This window comes from Oryzias latipes, chromosome 22 (genome assembly GCF_002234675.1).
Source record: "Oryzias latipes chromosome 22, ASM223467v1".
Classification (NCBI taxonomy): domain Eukaryota; kingdom Metazoa; phylum Chordata; class Actinopteri; order Beloniformes; family Adrianichthyidae; genus Oryzias; species Oryzias latipes.
In genome coordinates this window covers 8587648-8603294 of record NC_019880.2, presented here as the reverse complement: position 1 = coordinate 8603294, position 15647 = coordinate 8587648, and the positions used below count along the sequence as shown (strand labels likewise).

At 41.2% G+C, this 15647-nt stretch overlaps 1 protein-coding gene and 1 long non-coding RNA gene across 4 annotated transcripts in view; one reads left to right on the top strand and one right to left on the bottom strand.

The window, feature by feature from the left end:
* The window catches only part of LOC101158985 (single-stranded DNA-binding protein 3), a 46246-nt gene extending 36543 nt beyond the window's left edge, over nt 1-9703 (top strand). The window contains exons 6-18 of one of the 3 annotated variants that reach the window (XM_004082214.3): nt 668-751; nt 1771-1830; nt 1926-1992; nt 3184-3248; nt 3670-3731; nt 3935-3980; nt 4168-4203; nt 4282-4336; nt 4528-4598; nt 4726-4804; nt 4878-4906; nt 4999-5100; nt 7099-9703. In XM_004082214.3, the coding sequence (XP_004082262.1) occupies nt 668-751; nt 1771-1830; nt 1926-1992; nt 3184-3248; nt 3670-3731; nt 3935-3980; nt 4168-4203; nt 4282-4336; nt 4528-4598; nt 4726-4804; nt 4878-4906; nt 4999-5100; nt 7099-7128 (786 nt within the window). In that variant the 3' untranslated portion in view covers nt 7129-9703. The remainder of the gene's footprint in view (nt 1-667; nt 752-1770; nt 1831-1925; nt 1993-3183; nt 3249-3669; nt 3732-3934; nt 3981-4167; nt 4204-4281; nt 4337-4527; nt 4599-4725; nt 4805-4877; nt 4907-4998; nt 5101-7098) is intronic. The other 2 variants (XM_011490266.2, XM_020713708.2) reach the window with 2 other exon arrangements.
* Nucleotides 5900-12096, bottom strand: LOC110017519. The gene is made up of 2 exons (XR_002292939.2): nt 11959-12096; nt 5900-6037 (listed from the first exon to the last, which is right to left on the bottom strand). It is a non-coding gene; the product is annotated as an uncharacterized LOC110017519 (long non-coding RNA).
* Between the last annotated feature and the right edge of the window lie 3551 nt (nt 12097-15647).

Below are 15647 nucleotides of genomic sequence, written 5' to 3'. Positions count from 1 at the left end.
TCTCTTTGGTCATCAGTGTGTTGCCTTTGTGGTGGTCTGCACGACTTGGAAAAATACGTGGAAAATTCCACTTGCCTTTTGCAAAGCTCCTGCCTTTTGTTTACTTCAGACAAGTGGGAAAGGGAGAAAACCCGAAAAACGCTGAGAAGACTGACATTGATGGAGCACAAGAAGAGTCTGTTGCGTAATAACTTATTTATCAGGGGTTGTTAACCTCTTGTCCTGGTGTAAGATGTCAGCAACAGCACGTCGGCTGCTTGTAGGATCAGCGAATTTGCCCGCGGGAGTTCGAGTTATGAAAGAGAAGAGCCTCAAACTAACAGTAATATTTTTTTTTCTTTCTTTTGGTCATCATGGCTATCTTATTTTGAGGTTACCACTGGTGCCATTTCCTGTGGCGAGCCTTTGGTAATACTGCCCTCATGTGGTAGTTCAGAGAAAATGCTTTTAGTGCCTTCCTGCACTTCATAATTTAGAGGATTTGCCGGAGTGGTCATCCTTCCAGCTTTTCTTGTTTATACGCACACAAAAAAAAACACGCACACCCCTCCCCTCCACGTCTGATTCCTCCTTGTTATGATTTTTATGAGGGGGGGGGAGACTCCTCCAGGTTTAAAGCCACATTTTTGCCCCCTCCCCTCTCTGATGTCGCTCTTCTTTCTTAAAGGGACCACCTGGCTCTCAGCAGTCCCCCCATGCACAGCCCCCCTCACACAACCCCAGCAACCCCATGATGGGACCCCATGGCCAGGTAAGACTCAACCACTTTCTCTCATACACCCCTCTTTTCCCCTCATTTCTTCACCGACTAACTCTTCCCACTCACTACCTGCACACTCGCTGATGCTCTTGAGCCCCGCGAGCTCTAAACTCATTCTGGCTGACTCCCTACAGAGCTCCGCCCCTCCTGCCACCAGCTCCTTTTATTCACATCCAGAGGCAGCCGGGCCCGCTCCTCTTCACAGCCGAAAATCGGCTGTCCCTGTGCGGGATGAATAATTCACTCCTTGCCCCTCCCCTGGAGCAGCTTGTGGGGGGGGGTTGCATACTCATCTCTCTACACTCACACACACGCACACACCTCTGCTCTTTCCTTTTGCTTACGTGTGTCAGCGCCTCATGAATAAAACAGAGGATACAGACACGTCACATATATGTACAAAACACACGGGAACGGCAGTGTGCTCACATTATCCGCAAGCAGAGAAGGGAGAAGAGGCTCACAATTACAAAACGTGCAGCTCGTATGTGACCGTTGAAGGAGCTGTTTTTCCCCTCTATCAGTTCAGAACAGTGTCTATAGATGCCAGTGTGGAGGGAAAGCCAGCCTTCGCACATTAACTGCAGCAGCTCAGCCCTTCATTCTTGTGGTTTCTGGTTTCCCTCTTGTGTGCAAGAGAGCGTGGACATGCTTCCGTTAGGGTTTTGAACGGTGTCGTTGGCTTTAGGTGTCTCGGTCTATGCCAGGCAGGCCACAGGCAGAGTCAGCTTACACCACAGCCAGAGCGGGTGGGCTGTGCAGCCAGGCTGTGTGAAGAAACGCTCCCTCGCACGCCCTCAGTGTTTCCTCAGCCTCTCATTGTGTTGCTTCAATTTTTTTTTCTCGTAAAACTCCCAAAAATGAAATGTTTTTCCTTTGGAAAGTTTTGTCATCCTCCATCCTCATCCACGCTGTGTCCATCCATCCATTCTTAGTGTTGTCTTGTTTCATAGCGTTTGGATTTATCAATAACCTAAATGGTCCTGTCTCTGATCCCGCCCCTTCTGTAGCCTTTTATGTCGCCAAGGTATCCAGGCGGCCCACGCCCCTCACTCCGAATGCCAAATCAAGTATGTCAACTTTCAGATCACTTCTTAATTTAGCAAATCACCTTGTCTGTCAGAAGGCCAGGGTCTTGATGGTTCCTTGTGTCTGCTCTCCACAGCCTCCTGGGGGAATCCCAGGCTCTCAGCCCCTTCTGCCAAACAGTTTGGACCCAACAAGACCGCCAGGTGAGAAAAACCACAGAGAAATTTGTTAACAATTTGAACCAGAATATGTAGAATTAATGCAAAATTAACCTGTTATTCTATTAAATTATAACTGACTGTTAGCAACGCGCTTAAAACACAATGCGACACCCCGTTAGCGTATTTGCAACATCCAACCTTGTTTACAACGTGAAAAAAAACGTATTCGGTTCAAACAAACGTTGCTGTGACGACACTAACTCGCAGCCTTGTTAGTTACATAAAAAAACAGGTCTGACACCTTTTTATACGACTTTCATGCAGTACTTGTGAACAGGTTCAAACATATTAGAACAGTTAATAAGTAAAGAAAAACCTGCAGTGGGACACAGGCTGCATGCATACAGAGTTTATCATGACATTTAAATATTTGTAAAAGCGGGAATAAGTTTCCTTCTGATGCAGATTTCCACTTGTGAATGGTTAACAGCTCAGCTGCCCAAGTTCCCTCAAAGATACAAAACCGCTGAGATGAAAGTCCTCAATGACTTTGTTTGTCACTGTGTTCCACACCGTCGTCCGTCAGGAAAACCGTTGGGATTTTCTATGTTCTTGTTCTATCATCAGCTGATTCCACTTTAGGGTTACTTAATTAAACGCTAGACAGTCATTTCCATATTTGTGTGGCGGTTAGCAAACGATGATGCGGCATGAGGCTTTGCCCGTCAGCTGACTGCGGCGAGCCTCACGGGCGGTCGCCTTCGGGACGTAAATGGTTGGAAAGTTGGCAGCGCAGAAGTGGAACCGTTGAGGGTTCAGTCAGTCGACATGCAGTTCAGCTACTTTGCATGAATTACATTATGCATTTCATGTGAAAGTTCATGTGGGGACAAGTGACTCTCCTCTTAGATTTTTTAAAATTTTGACAAAGATTAAAGATGGAGTCAATTTTAGTGCTTTTTTTTTTAATGACTTGATCTCTAAAAATATTTTTAGCGGTTTCTTTAACCCAAATGCACTTTAATTTTTCTCTGTCATCAAGACTGAACTCGTCGGGCTGAAATATTTGTGGTGGTGTTTGGCTCAGCAAGGGGAATGTGTTTGTTGGAGCTGCAAAGGCTGGAAACTAAAGGAATGAAGTTGAAGCCGTGTTTTTGGCTTCTCATAATTCCTGACATGACAAAAGGATTCCCAGCTTGTGATGCGTGACTCCAGGCCTGTCTGTTCTTGCAGCTCACCCCAACATGGCTGGACCAATGAGAATGAACCCGCCCAGAGGGATGACCATGGGCCCACAGGTAGGAGGACCACGTCAGATGTTTGTGTTGAACCCAACAAAAACCCACACATGTGTGTACGGACCAGTAGAAAACCCCTCAGTAAAGTTTGGTTTATTGCACTCTGGAAGTCCAAATCTGTGGACTGTTTATATTAGGATAATTAAAATGAACCAATACTTCCTACAGGGGTAATGACTGAAGTAGATGAGTCATGATTTGGGCTTGGATTGCATCTACACAGAACCAGAACATCCTGGGAATAATTAGTTGGACACGTTCTCTTGTTTATGCCACAAGTCGGATAAAACCCAAAGCTTCTCCTGCTTCCTGTTTTACAAAGTTTGGGGCTTTTCTCTGTGTCAGGCTAACAAATGATGGGTCATAAAGGAGGTTTGTCTTTTTTGGTCCATTCTCTAACATGTCCTTGTCTTTCCCTCAGAATTATGGTGGCATGAGGCCTCCTCCCAATTCCATGGGTGGTCCCATGCCAGGAATGAACATGTAGGTTGTTTTCTTGGATGCATTTTCCATTTCTTCTTTTCTATGTTGCTTTTGATGGAAGAATACAAATCCTAAAAATGTAAAAGATTCTTTAAAGGTTTTTCCGTTTTGTGAAATGGATGTGTGACCTCCTTACCTTAACATTCCTTCCTGTACTCTTTTCCCTCCTTTTTTCTGACGTCCCGTCTCTGTCTGTTCCTCAGGGGTCCTGGAGGAAGGGGGCCTTGGCCGGGCCCTAATGCTAACTCTGTAAGTCAGAAGCTTTTGCCTTCACGCTTAACTCAAACTCAGCAGGTTCTGGACAAATGTTTATAGTTTCACAAGAGCCGATGAAATCCAATTGTCATATCTTGTTCAGTTCCTATCCAAACATTTGGTTTTGACCTAAACCATGTCCGAAAGATTTCACTATTGTGTTTTCTCTTCCCCACTGCAGATAGCCTACTCTTCCTCGTCTCCAGGAAACTATGTGGTGAGTGTCGATCTGACAAATCTTCTTTCTTTTCCACAAAACAATGTACAAATTCTAAACTTTTTTCTTCTTTTTTAGGGTCCCCCAGGCGGAGGAGGTCCTCCTGGAACTCCCATCATGCCCAGCCCAGGTGGTGCGTCCCCATCATGTATTATTTCTCAAATATTAACACCCTTTCCTTACTTATTATTAATAATCAACCCTTCCCTCTGTGTGTTTCCCTTTTTCTTTTATACATTTCATCACAAGTGACTGCATGATTAAAGCTAAAAAACGGCCAAACCTTGGTAACGTTCAACTGATTTCTTTTGTGTTTATTTGCAGACTCGACTAACTCCAGTGAAAACATCTACACAATGATGAATCCTATTGGAGCTGGAGGCAACAGACCCAACGTGAGTCATCATTTCCTAAAGAATGGTCACAAATAAACCCAGAAAGTTCAGGTCTTTGTTGTAAATTTTCTGTCAGATATCAGGGTTAGAGAAACAGTAAATCAACAGTTTCAAATATCCTCTCCAGTTCCCAATGGGACCAGGGCCTGATGGCCCTATGGGGGCCATGGGGGCCATGGAGCCACATCACATGAACGGATCACTTGGTGAGTTTAGGCAGAGAGCGAGTGTCTTGTTGTAGATTAAAGTCGGCTTTAATTAACCTTTTCTCTTCGTCAGGGTCTGGAGACATGGATGGGTTGCCAAAGGTGGGTGCACCTTGTTCACGCCGAGTTCTGAAATGGAACACTTTGGATTCTGCCTTTTTTGGTGTCATTAACTAGGATTCTTTTTCCCCCAGAATTCTCCTAACAACATGGGGGGGATGAACAACCCCCCTGGAACGCCGCGAGATGACGGCGAAATGGGCGGAAATTTCTTGAACCCATTCCAAAGTGAAAGTGTGAGTAAAGTGTGTCGTGGACATCTCACAGCCCTTAACGGTTCTCCTTTCAGTCCTGACATAAACCAGTGGAAGAATGCAAGCAGAGGGTTTGTCTAGCTGAAGGATTTGATTCCTGTTCTGGAAAAAAAAAAGTGTGTTCTGTCCCTTCATTTAGTTTTTGTTTCTCCCTGTTTCTGATTTGGTTTGAATTTCTACTTTTTGAAAAATGGCGGTTAGAACTTTAAGGCTGGGACGTTTCTGCAGCACAAACTCATTCAGTTTCAATACAAACATGAGGATCTGTCAGCTTGAATCTTACCGAAAATATCAAAATACAGATTGACGATTTGGTCATTTTGATTTAAATTAGTGAGTTTTTGCTTTGATCACGTCATTTTCCTGTGTTCTCTGTGGACTGCATTAATCTTCATTGAGAGATTGATAAAAAGTGGAAACTGAACTAAATCTAAAGATCCCACCACCACGTGAGCTACAGACTCCATGGTGGCTTTGGAAAGAGAGCTTCCAGATAAACCAGCCCATCTTTATTAGTTCTTGGTTGAAACCAACTTTCTATTTCCTTATTGATTTCCTTTAGCTCGTTTGGTTCAGAGTTGTTAAACTAAATCTCTTATGGTGTGAAAAAACTCATGGAGGGGTCACTTTTAATTAGGGCTGAGTTGCTGCAAAACTGCCCTATTTTCTGCACCAGAAGTTGCTCCAGAGTATAAGTTGCAGCAGACATAAAATGCATAATAAAAAGAAAAAGAAGCTTCGTTTTTATATCTCTCATTTACAATGCGTGGAAGACACAGAGGATGTTCAGAGATCAGGTTTATTGTTCAGATTCAGAGACTCTCCCAGCACGATGAGGTTCTCCATCTCCTGCAGACGTGTTCAGCAGTACTTCTGTCTCTTTGTGGCCCGCTTTGATGACTTGCTGTCCCACGTTAGTCTGAGGAGAGACAAAATAAGAATGTTATTTTATTATTGTCTCGGTGGAAAAATGAAAGTCCTAGAAAACAATGTTCTTGCTTGAAAGAAATGTCAAATTATTTTAGATTAGATAAATCAATATAACATGTTTTAAGTGAGGTCAATCAATCATTTTTTTAAAGCCATCACAGCTTTTGATATCGTCTTCATTTACTTAAAAGTTTTTTGTTTTTTAAATGGAGAAAAAACTAAACTAAACCGCATCTTTTGTGGATGCTGGTTTTACCTCCTTGACGGCTGATTGTATTTCCAGCTCTGAAAATAAAGTGTCAATTATGGTTTTGCTTTTATTTAGATGCTAAATTAAAGTTTGGAGCCAATGTGGTTGATGCGTATTTGCATCAATAGGCATTAACCCCATTTTCTCTGCAACCTTCTTTTACATCCTGCTGATTTCTGCAGCCTTCTGGACCATGACATGACACGTTTACACACTCAACCAACTCTTTCAAATCTCATGAAATGACACAGGACTTTTAGCTTGGGACAAAGCACAGTAAATTAAAAAAAATCAGTCATAAATTAAGCTATAACTGGTTTCTGGTTCTGCTTGCATTAAAGCCGCTTACTAATCAATTCAGTCATTCTGTACCCTCTGTTATGAATGAAGTAGTCAAAGCTGACACATGTAAGTCTATCCTGAATGTGTGGAATCTAATGTTTGGGATTTTTGAGTGTCACAGGTGATGGGGGGGAGGGTGGTCTGTTCCTTGCATTGTGGTGGTGTGTGATGGTGTGCTGCCCTCAGCCTCGAGAGTCACAGCCCACAGCAGAGCTCTGAAAACCAGCTTCAACTAATCAGCAGCAACTTGATCTGATTACAGAAACACGTTTGAAATCCGTCCTCAGAGTCAGATAAGAATGCAGCGCCTCCTTGTGGTGAAGCTGGTTTGTTGACGCTCTGATGGGAGTCTGTGTCCTCCAGCTCTGACGGGCTGGGCTTGAGCGCCCTCTGGTGTTCAAATGTTGTCACATCCGCTCATCTGTGCCCTCCTCCCCCTTCCCTTTCTCTCTTTTCAGTATTCACCCAACATGACGATGAGTGTGTGATTTTATTTTTTTCTCCCTTCTTTTGTTTTGGTATTTTTTTTCTTCCCCTGAATTTCTTTTTCTTGTGATCCTGCTCTTTTTTTTTTCAATCTTTTCTTCACCTTTCTTCACCACTCCCCTCACCTCCCCCTTTTCTCACACAAACACACACAAAATCCTCTGCTGCTCGCCACCCCGACGGGATCCACCCGCTCCTCCCTTCATTCGGGAACTGTGCGGCCACGCAGCCCTCCGGGACGGCCCTGGAGCATTCTGGGACTCTGATGAAAACGGGCCCCCCCGGGGCGTGCAAAGTGGCTAGCGGCGTGAGCAGGAAGCAGTCACAGAGCAACAGGAAGAGCATCCTCTCTGAATCCGGCCCCAGCCTCCCCGGCTTTCTGTCCGTGTCCAGACAGTGAGTGAGGAAGAGGAGGCTTTGCGGAGAGAGGGAGGCTGGACAATGCAGCCCCTCCCTCAAAGACGCAGATACCTGGAAGGTTTTCAGCCACAGCTCTGGATTTTCCTTTTATTTTATTTTTTTAAATCAGCGGATTCAGTGGAGGGTCGGAAGAAGCGGCCCCTTTGCCCCCCTCCCGCATCGTTTTTCCGTGTGTGTACATTTGTAACAGAGGTGATGTGTTGATCAGTGAACATGTTTTTCCACATTTTTTTTGTGTATGTAATGTTTCATTGTTATTTTTATTATTGTATTATTGTTATTAATGATATGATCATTTAAAGCTTAGGTTCTAGTTTCTGTTGTTTTTACGGGCACATTATTATTATTATGAAGACACGCAGTCAGAAATCATTTGAACACTGCCCCCTGCAGGTGAGATCCCCCCCCAACACGGTACTGATTGGTTAGCATTTTTTTAATGGATTTTTAACTATTTTAAACGTCCAGCTCACCAGCAAAGAGTGTCTCCTGCTTTAGTAGCTTCCATGCAGTCATATGCACAGCTCTATTTATTTATGTAATTTTATCTTTGAATCATTTTTGAAAGTGTTATTTGTTTTTTTGTTTTCGTTTGTTTGTTGGGTTTTTTTAAACTGCAGAACTGGTAGCAACGGTGTAAATATGCAGACCCACCCGGCAGCCACTCATCACCTCCGTCTGACATTCTCAGAGCTTCTCTGAAGTCGTTTCTGTTTTTCTAAGCCACTCCTGCTGCTACCACTGACGCTCCCTGCTGGGGTCTCCCGACCCCTTCAGACGTGTACATAGGGGTTTTTTTTTTTGGTTGTTTGTTTGTTTGTTTCAACACACTGTGATGTTTGTGCTTCGTGGGGGTTTGCTTTCACACGCCTGTCCGTTTTTTCCTGCAGATTTATTTCCGACCCCCTCCTTTCTTTACAGTCGCTGGTGGTGAAGAGACTTCTAACTGCTGATTGGATGTTTGTTTTTGTGTCTGAGAACAGCGAGGCGTTGCTCTGTAGACCGGATCGAGTGGCTTCCGTCCTCCTCCCCCCCCTCTTTCCAGCCACATATGACTCTTCCCTTCCACTTGTTTTAATGCTCAATATCCATGTTTTCTTTGTTTTTGTAAATAATGTAAAATGCATTTTGATATCATTGACATGTTTTGATAATTCAGATCACGGCGGTTGATCGTAAAGTAGGGTGCATTTCCTCTGAAACAATAAGAACAAGGAGAAACTGGAGCTGCTACAGACTTTTCTGCTATTTCAGCCCCATCACAGACAGACGTGGGGCTTCCCGCTCCACCACAGCTGCTGTGTCAAGGGAGGACATAGTTTGTTGGTGTTCAGGAGGAGTGACTCGCTCACACATTTCTCTTTAAAACAAACGAAAAAATAAAATAAAATCCTCTCTGTTCTTAGAAGAAGAAAAAAAGTAAATCAAAATCTTTAATTTGTTTTTGAAGGAGAGGATGGTTTTCATTTGGAAATAAACGCCGTTCTTTGACATCACCGAAACAGAAAGAAGGTGCGAGTAGGACTCTCGCTTCACCATGAAGGATTCTGTCGACGCGTTTGACGGGAAAAACAAACGGACGGACGGTTTTGTTGCAAAAATAGAGGCGGGAGAACTCATGTACTTTAAAACCCCTGTTGTATAAAACGCAGTCCGACTTCTTTCTGTCCTGTAAGTAAAACCGTCACAGCGTTGATCATTTCTGTATTTCTATCGTGCTGATGTATAATACTGTATCATTCAGAGGGAGGGGGGGTCAAGAGGACTTTGGAGGGGGGGTTGGGAGTAAAGATTTTTCTGTTGAGTTCCTGGTTTTTTCCTCTTGATGACAAAGCAGTATTGAATATGAGGCAGTCTGTCCTTGGGGAGTTGCTTTGTATCTCATGTTAGGGTAGCGCTGATCCTAAATGTCTTGTGTAGTAAAATAAGAGGTTCCTTCGTATGTTTCTTTATATTGTAAAGTTTCTTTAGACAACAAAAAAAAAATGTTGCTTATTGGGAAAAAAACAGGTGGGAAATCTGCATTGATAATTAATGTATTTTATTTTATTTTTTTGTTTAATTTTCATCAGCTTGTCGGTTGTTTTTGCCTGTGTCCCCCTTGTTGTAGATACATATTAAAAACAAATAAAATGACTTCACTCCTTTTGCCATGAACATGGTTCCTATTTTTTCCTGTTTTTGTTTTTTTTAACTTCTCTAAAGATTTTCATAATGCCACTTTCCTGGGATTTCTTTTTTTACCAACTAAAGATTACAAAAAATAAATGTGAAAGTGGGAAAACTGGACTATTTCCCTTTCAGTGTGCTGCCCTTCCTCTAAAAATTTTTCATATATCACTTTGCATTGCAAAAAAATTGCTACTACTGCTGTGAACAGTCCTTTTTTTTTTCAACTTATTGCAATATTTTTGGGTTTAGAGAAAATGTAATTAATTCTGACACATCAAAAACCAGTAGATTTTCTTTTTTTAGATTGTGCAAACATTGAGTCATTACAATTACATTGTTAAGGGTTACAGTCATTTAAATATAAAATAGAATTATGTAGAGATGAATTAATGAATGTACTTCAGAGCCTGTGATGCTACGTCCAAAACTGGTGCAATTCAAATAATTTACCTTCCTTAACAAAAAAGCCAAACTGAAAAGATTTGTTTTTACTCATAGTCATTTTTCTTGCTGAAACAATAAACTATCATTGAAAAGATTAATGAAATTTTGAAAACATTTGAATTTTTAAAAAGATTGGAAGCCTAATAAGCGTTTAAATAAGGTGATTTTTTTTTAGCTCTTTAAAATTAGAATAGAAAGAAATGATATAAATAAAATCATTAAAACTCTCAGTTATATAAAGGTTTTTAGTTTAACGCCTAATTTTTTTGTTTAATGAAAATCTGACTGCATGAGTTTTTTTTCTGTCTTTACATATTGTTTAGATTTCACTGATTAGTGCTGCATTCATGCATAAAGGGCATTAGTTTTTTGGTTTTTTTTGTTTTTGTTTTTGTTTTTACCCTTGTGCTATCTTAGATGACCCCACCTTTACATTGACGTGTTCTCCCTACCATGACAAAGGTGGATAAAGGTGGAAAGATTTCATGTAATCCATGGACACCAGTGAAGATCACAAATCATTGAAGAAAAAAGGTTCAGAGCACTGTCTAGTGGGTCTAGATGACCCAACTCCCAATGGTAAAGTGCCTAGGATAGCACAAGGGTTAAGACAACCAAACTTTATGGAGGTCCAAGAACCAAGAAAACTTGGTAATTCAGTATTTAAAAATCTACACTTCTGTCCTCCTCGGGTTTGTTCAAGCTGAACCGAGTGATGACAGTAACTTCCTGTCCTTCGACGTGAAAGGAGGCAGTAGAAGTAGCTGAGGAGCCAAAGGCTAGAAGGAGGGTTATGACATGTGCCAAAGACATCAAGCTAAACATAAATAAGAATTTCCTCATCTTAAAGCGCAAAAACTGCATCAAATTTTTTTTGACTAGAGAATTGACTTTGCTGCGTGTATTGTATGCATCACTGCAAAAATCTGTACGATTATGAGTACCGCTAATTACATTTTTAAGAGAAAAGCAGCTTCTTTTAACATTTTACATTTTTCTTTGTTTTTTTTATTAAACTGATTTATTTATTTCTGAGTTTGAAATATGTGTGATTTCTTGTGGCATTGTCTACAATTAATAATCAAAATAAAACAATAAATCAAATCAAAATTCTCTACTTACTAAAAAAAATCTCCCTTCATCTATTAAATGTAGAAGAAGATATCAAAATTAATATTTTAAGAGTTTATGTCAATTCAAATTTCTTTCAAAATAGTCTAATTAGAAAGAAAAAAATAAAAAATATAAGTAACACTCTGAATCCATCTATTTGGAATTTATTTGTGCTCCTGCATATTTTTTATATAAACATGAATTTATTTTAACTAAAACTTTGTGTTTTACGTATTGTTATGTTTTTCACAGTGAGCTTGAATGTCTGCAAGCTGCCTTATGAGGAAAATGTACTGATATTAAACGCTGAATTTAATTATAGTGATGTAATGATATTGGTCATTTCAACAAATTACAATTCAGCAAGGAAAATTGAATTTCATTTCACTCATATTTCCACTTATTTATGTCAAAAATGTGCTGAATGAATGCATTCATATCCTAAAGTGTTTCCCCAGTATCTGCTCTAACAGGACTATAAGCATGGAGTTCCGTTTTCAGTTTCACTTTTCTTCACAACAAAAAGACAGAAATGTAAACATAATTCAAATCATGACAAGGTTTGAAAGCATTATAAGACCTAAAAAAAGTGCCATTATGTTAAAGGCATGACATGAAAAAACAATTCATTAGGTCTCTGATGCTGAAAGTGGCGAGGAGGACCGAGCTGACGCTCTACTCACGTATTCACAGGCGTCCAGTTAGGCAGAACCTATTCTGGTGATATAACCCTGAACGTGATGTCATCACATCTGGACGGCAGTGGCCTGTTTCAGAAAGGAGGTTCAACCAACTCTGAGGTTGAACTTGAACTCTGAGTTGGTCAATCGGGAGATTAACAACTCTGAGTTTTCTGTTTCAGAGAAGCTGATCGGAGTTGGGTCAATCAACTCTGAGTGGACTGATTCGGAGGTGAGCGTGCGCACCGCGACTATTAGAAGCCATTATCAATGGAGCGCAGATATCACGAGTCACCATGGCAACCGTGAAAAAAAGAGGTCTGCGTATTTTTCGCCAGCTGAACTTGACGTGCTGCTGCAGAGTTACAGTGAATATGAGCACATATTCTGGAAGAAAAGCAACACCGCTGCATCTGCAAAACAGAGACAGTTAGCGTGGAAAACATAGCTGCTCAAGTTAATGCGCAAGTTTGCATTTAAATCGTTGTTATAAAATATTGACTGTAATAACTTTTTAAATAGCGTAAGGAGTGAAATAAAAATGGAGATATTTAGGTGTACTTTTGAAGTGTTATTCCTGGTGTAAATGCTTCATAGTGTACAGAACCAATCTGGGGGGAAATGCATTTAATGTTGATAATGTTTAGAGCAGTGTTTTTCAACCTTTTTTGAGCCACGGCACACTTTAACCTTGACAAAAATCCCGCGGCACACCAGCATCCCAAAAAAAAAAAAAAGCAGAAACTCATGGTCTGTTTTGATCTACAGCCCCCCCCCCCCCCCCCCCCCCCCGGCAATCTGACGTGCATTTTTGTGATAATTGTGGCAGAAAAAGCAGGAAGTTGCAGATGTTTTTCTAAAAGATGTAATAAAAGTTAAGTTACATACAAACTGTATGTTCGTTGTGTTTTCAAGACGTGTAAGAAGGACGACTCATTAAGCCAATGCATCATGGGAGATGTAGTGTGAAAACTGCGACAAAACGGCAGAAAGACTCGCGTCTCTGAGCTTCATGGTTTTGTTCACTTGTTCCACGGTCTGATACCGGATTCTGTGGAAAGCTCCACCGCTAAAGACGAGCTTTAGCTGGTGTTTTTGTCGGAACTGACTGAGTTATGAGCTAAATTAGAACAAGGAAGTGGAGACTTTAACCACTTCTGATTGGTCAGACTGATGACATGTGATTAAGCCTTCAAGAATGATTGGTGGAGTCGTGGAGACAGTAAAAGCTGCGGGACTTTTCCTTACACAGTTATAGCTGCAGCTATTTCGCGTTACCGCCATTCTTATCAAAATGTCTTTAATAGAATCAAATAAACACAAAGAAAAAAGTATTTTATGATCGTTTATATTCCTAACTACTCAGTGTTTTATCAGGACCTGTTTGGATGAACAAAGAGCTGATTTCCTGGAGATGGGAAATGCTTTTAGATCAGTTAATGAGGGCAATTTTCCACGGCACACTTGACCATCTCCCACGGCACACTAGTGTGCCGCGGCACACTGGTTGAAAAACACTGGTTTAGAGGACTTTTTTGTTAACCTCCCCCTCTTGCAAACGTTGGTCAGTTTAATATTAATACATGCAATTGTGTTTTTAAAAGTGAACTTTTGTCTACTGTTGAACCTTTCGCTGCGCGAAGACTTCTCCTTTCTTTTCTCTCGTCTTTCCGACCGACCGTGGTCAGAAGCGCAGGGGAGATTTCCTTCAGGGCCGAAGGGAATTCTCCTTCGGGGTTCACTTCCCGTTCGAAACCCTCAACCTCCAGAGCAGATTAAGAATGACTCCAAAACAGTTATTCTGGGAATGACACCTTCTCTTTATTTAACTAAGTGCTCCGTCCTCCGAACACAATATATTCCACGCACACACCTCTGCTCCGTGCTCACACCCCCCCCATCTGCACCTGCACTCGCACCCCGCTCAGCACACACACGCTGCAACACTACCCTTGTATTGATTGAGTGGAATAGGTTTATATGGGATTAAGAAAGTAAGCAGTACTAGCAAATTGTGTTTCCAAAAATTAATTACATTAATCTAATTCAATGTCCCTGATTTCATTTTCATGTAGATGCAATCATGCAGGAATTAAAAGAACATGACAGCAGCTAAAAATGAAGTATAAAAACATAATTCAATCAGGTCAAATATGAGCATGTCATGGATGTAGGCTTTGTTGACAATATTTGACATATGAAACATCTACATAGCAAGACCTAATGTTGTTTTCATTTTGTATATGTAATTGACTGCAACGAAAAACGGTAACGCTCAAACAAAAACGTATGGGGAAATGACAAAAAATCGAGTCTAGGTCTCAAAATCCTCGTACGAGGTAAATATAATTCTCTACGAATTAATGCAGCCTCCTCATCTATTGGGTCCTCCAAAAAAGAACAAGCCATTCTTGTCACTTAGACCGTCTCTGTCTGTGTGACGGAAATTTGGGCAATGAAGGTTAAAGCGAAAAATACCGCTTCGTCTTTAAAAAGGGGAGGGGACTGGCAGAAACCTTGAGTTTGGAGAATAAAACCTGCTCCCCACCAGGTTAGGTTCACAGCATAAGTAACCATGGACACTGACTCCGAGTATAAGTTACCTCTCTTTCAGGAACGGGTTTGACTTACTCTGCTTTCTCTGGTTTAACAAACCTCCCATTCTGAAACGGAAAACCCAGGGTTTCCCTGATTCCAGGGTTAAGGCACTCAGAGTTTACACTTAACCTCCTTTCTGAAACAGGCCCCAGGTCTTAACCCTTGTGCTATCTTAGATGACCCCACCTTTACATTGACGTGTTCTCCCTACCATGACAAAGGTGGAAAGATTTCATGTAATCCATGGACACCAGTGAAGATCACAAATCATTGAAGAAAAAAGGTTCAGCGCACTGTCCAGTGGGTCTAGATGACCCAACTCCCAATAGTAAAGTGCCTAGGATAGCACAAGGGTTAAAGAGGTTAATGGAGAAACTCTTTGGCCTGGAATTGGTCCACAAACTGATGTTGACACCGATGCTGGCAGAACATGATTAAAAAAAGATTCATTACGGCATTGATGTTGTTCTTGACTTTATTGAGTCAGAAATCGGTGACAAACAGGCCTGATTTGCTGTGTTCATCATTGGTGTGTTGTCATATCTGAGGATGTGAGTCATGCCCTGTCAAGTTTCCCATTTTACACCATCATATGTCTATTCTATTTGTGGGACAAGCCTTGAGCTTCTTCAGTTACAGTTCTAAGCCAAGGACACAATATTGACTAAATTAAACATTTTCCAAAACGAAATTTTAAAAATTGCTTTAAAATTGGCTGACTTGTTTTCTTCTTGCTTTCAGTAACGGATGTGTGCGTAAAGAGCAAACCTCTGTAAATGAGGCCCCAGCTCTTTTTGGCAAAGAATCGGCAATGCAACAACAACAAACATATTCATGAATGTATTTATATAAAGATTCAAACATGAGGATACTTCTTGAGACGCAACATCTCGTTTTCAAGGGTGTCTTCGGTATCGAACGCTTACAAGAGTAGATAAGAAACAATAGACTACGGTATGAAAAAAGAAAAAACTATATAGAATGAGCAGAAAATGAGAAAAACATTTTGCTCCCTGCTATATGCCACAGATTTTGTGGTCACAGATGAGCAGCAAAGGATTTTTTATCTGATGCAATGACAGAAGACGACCAGC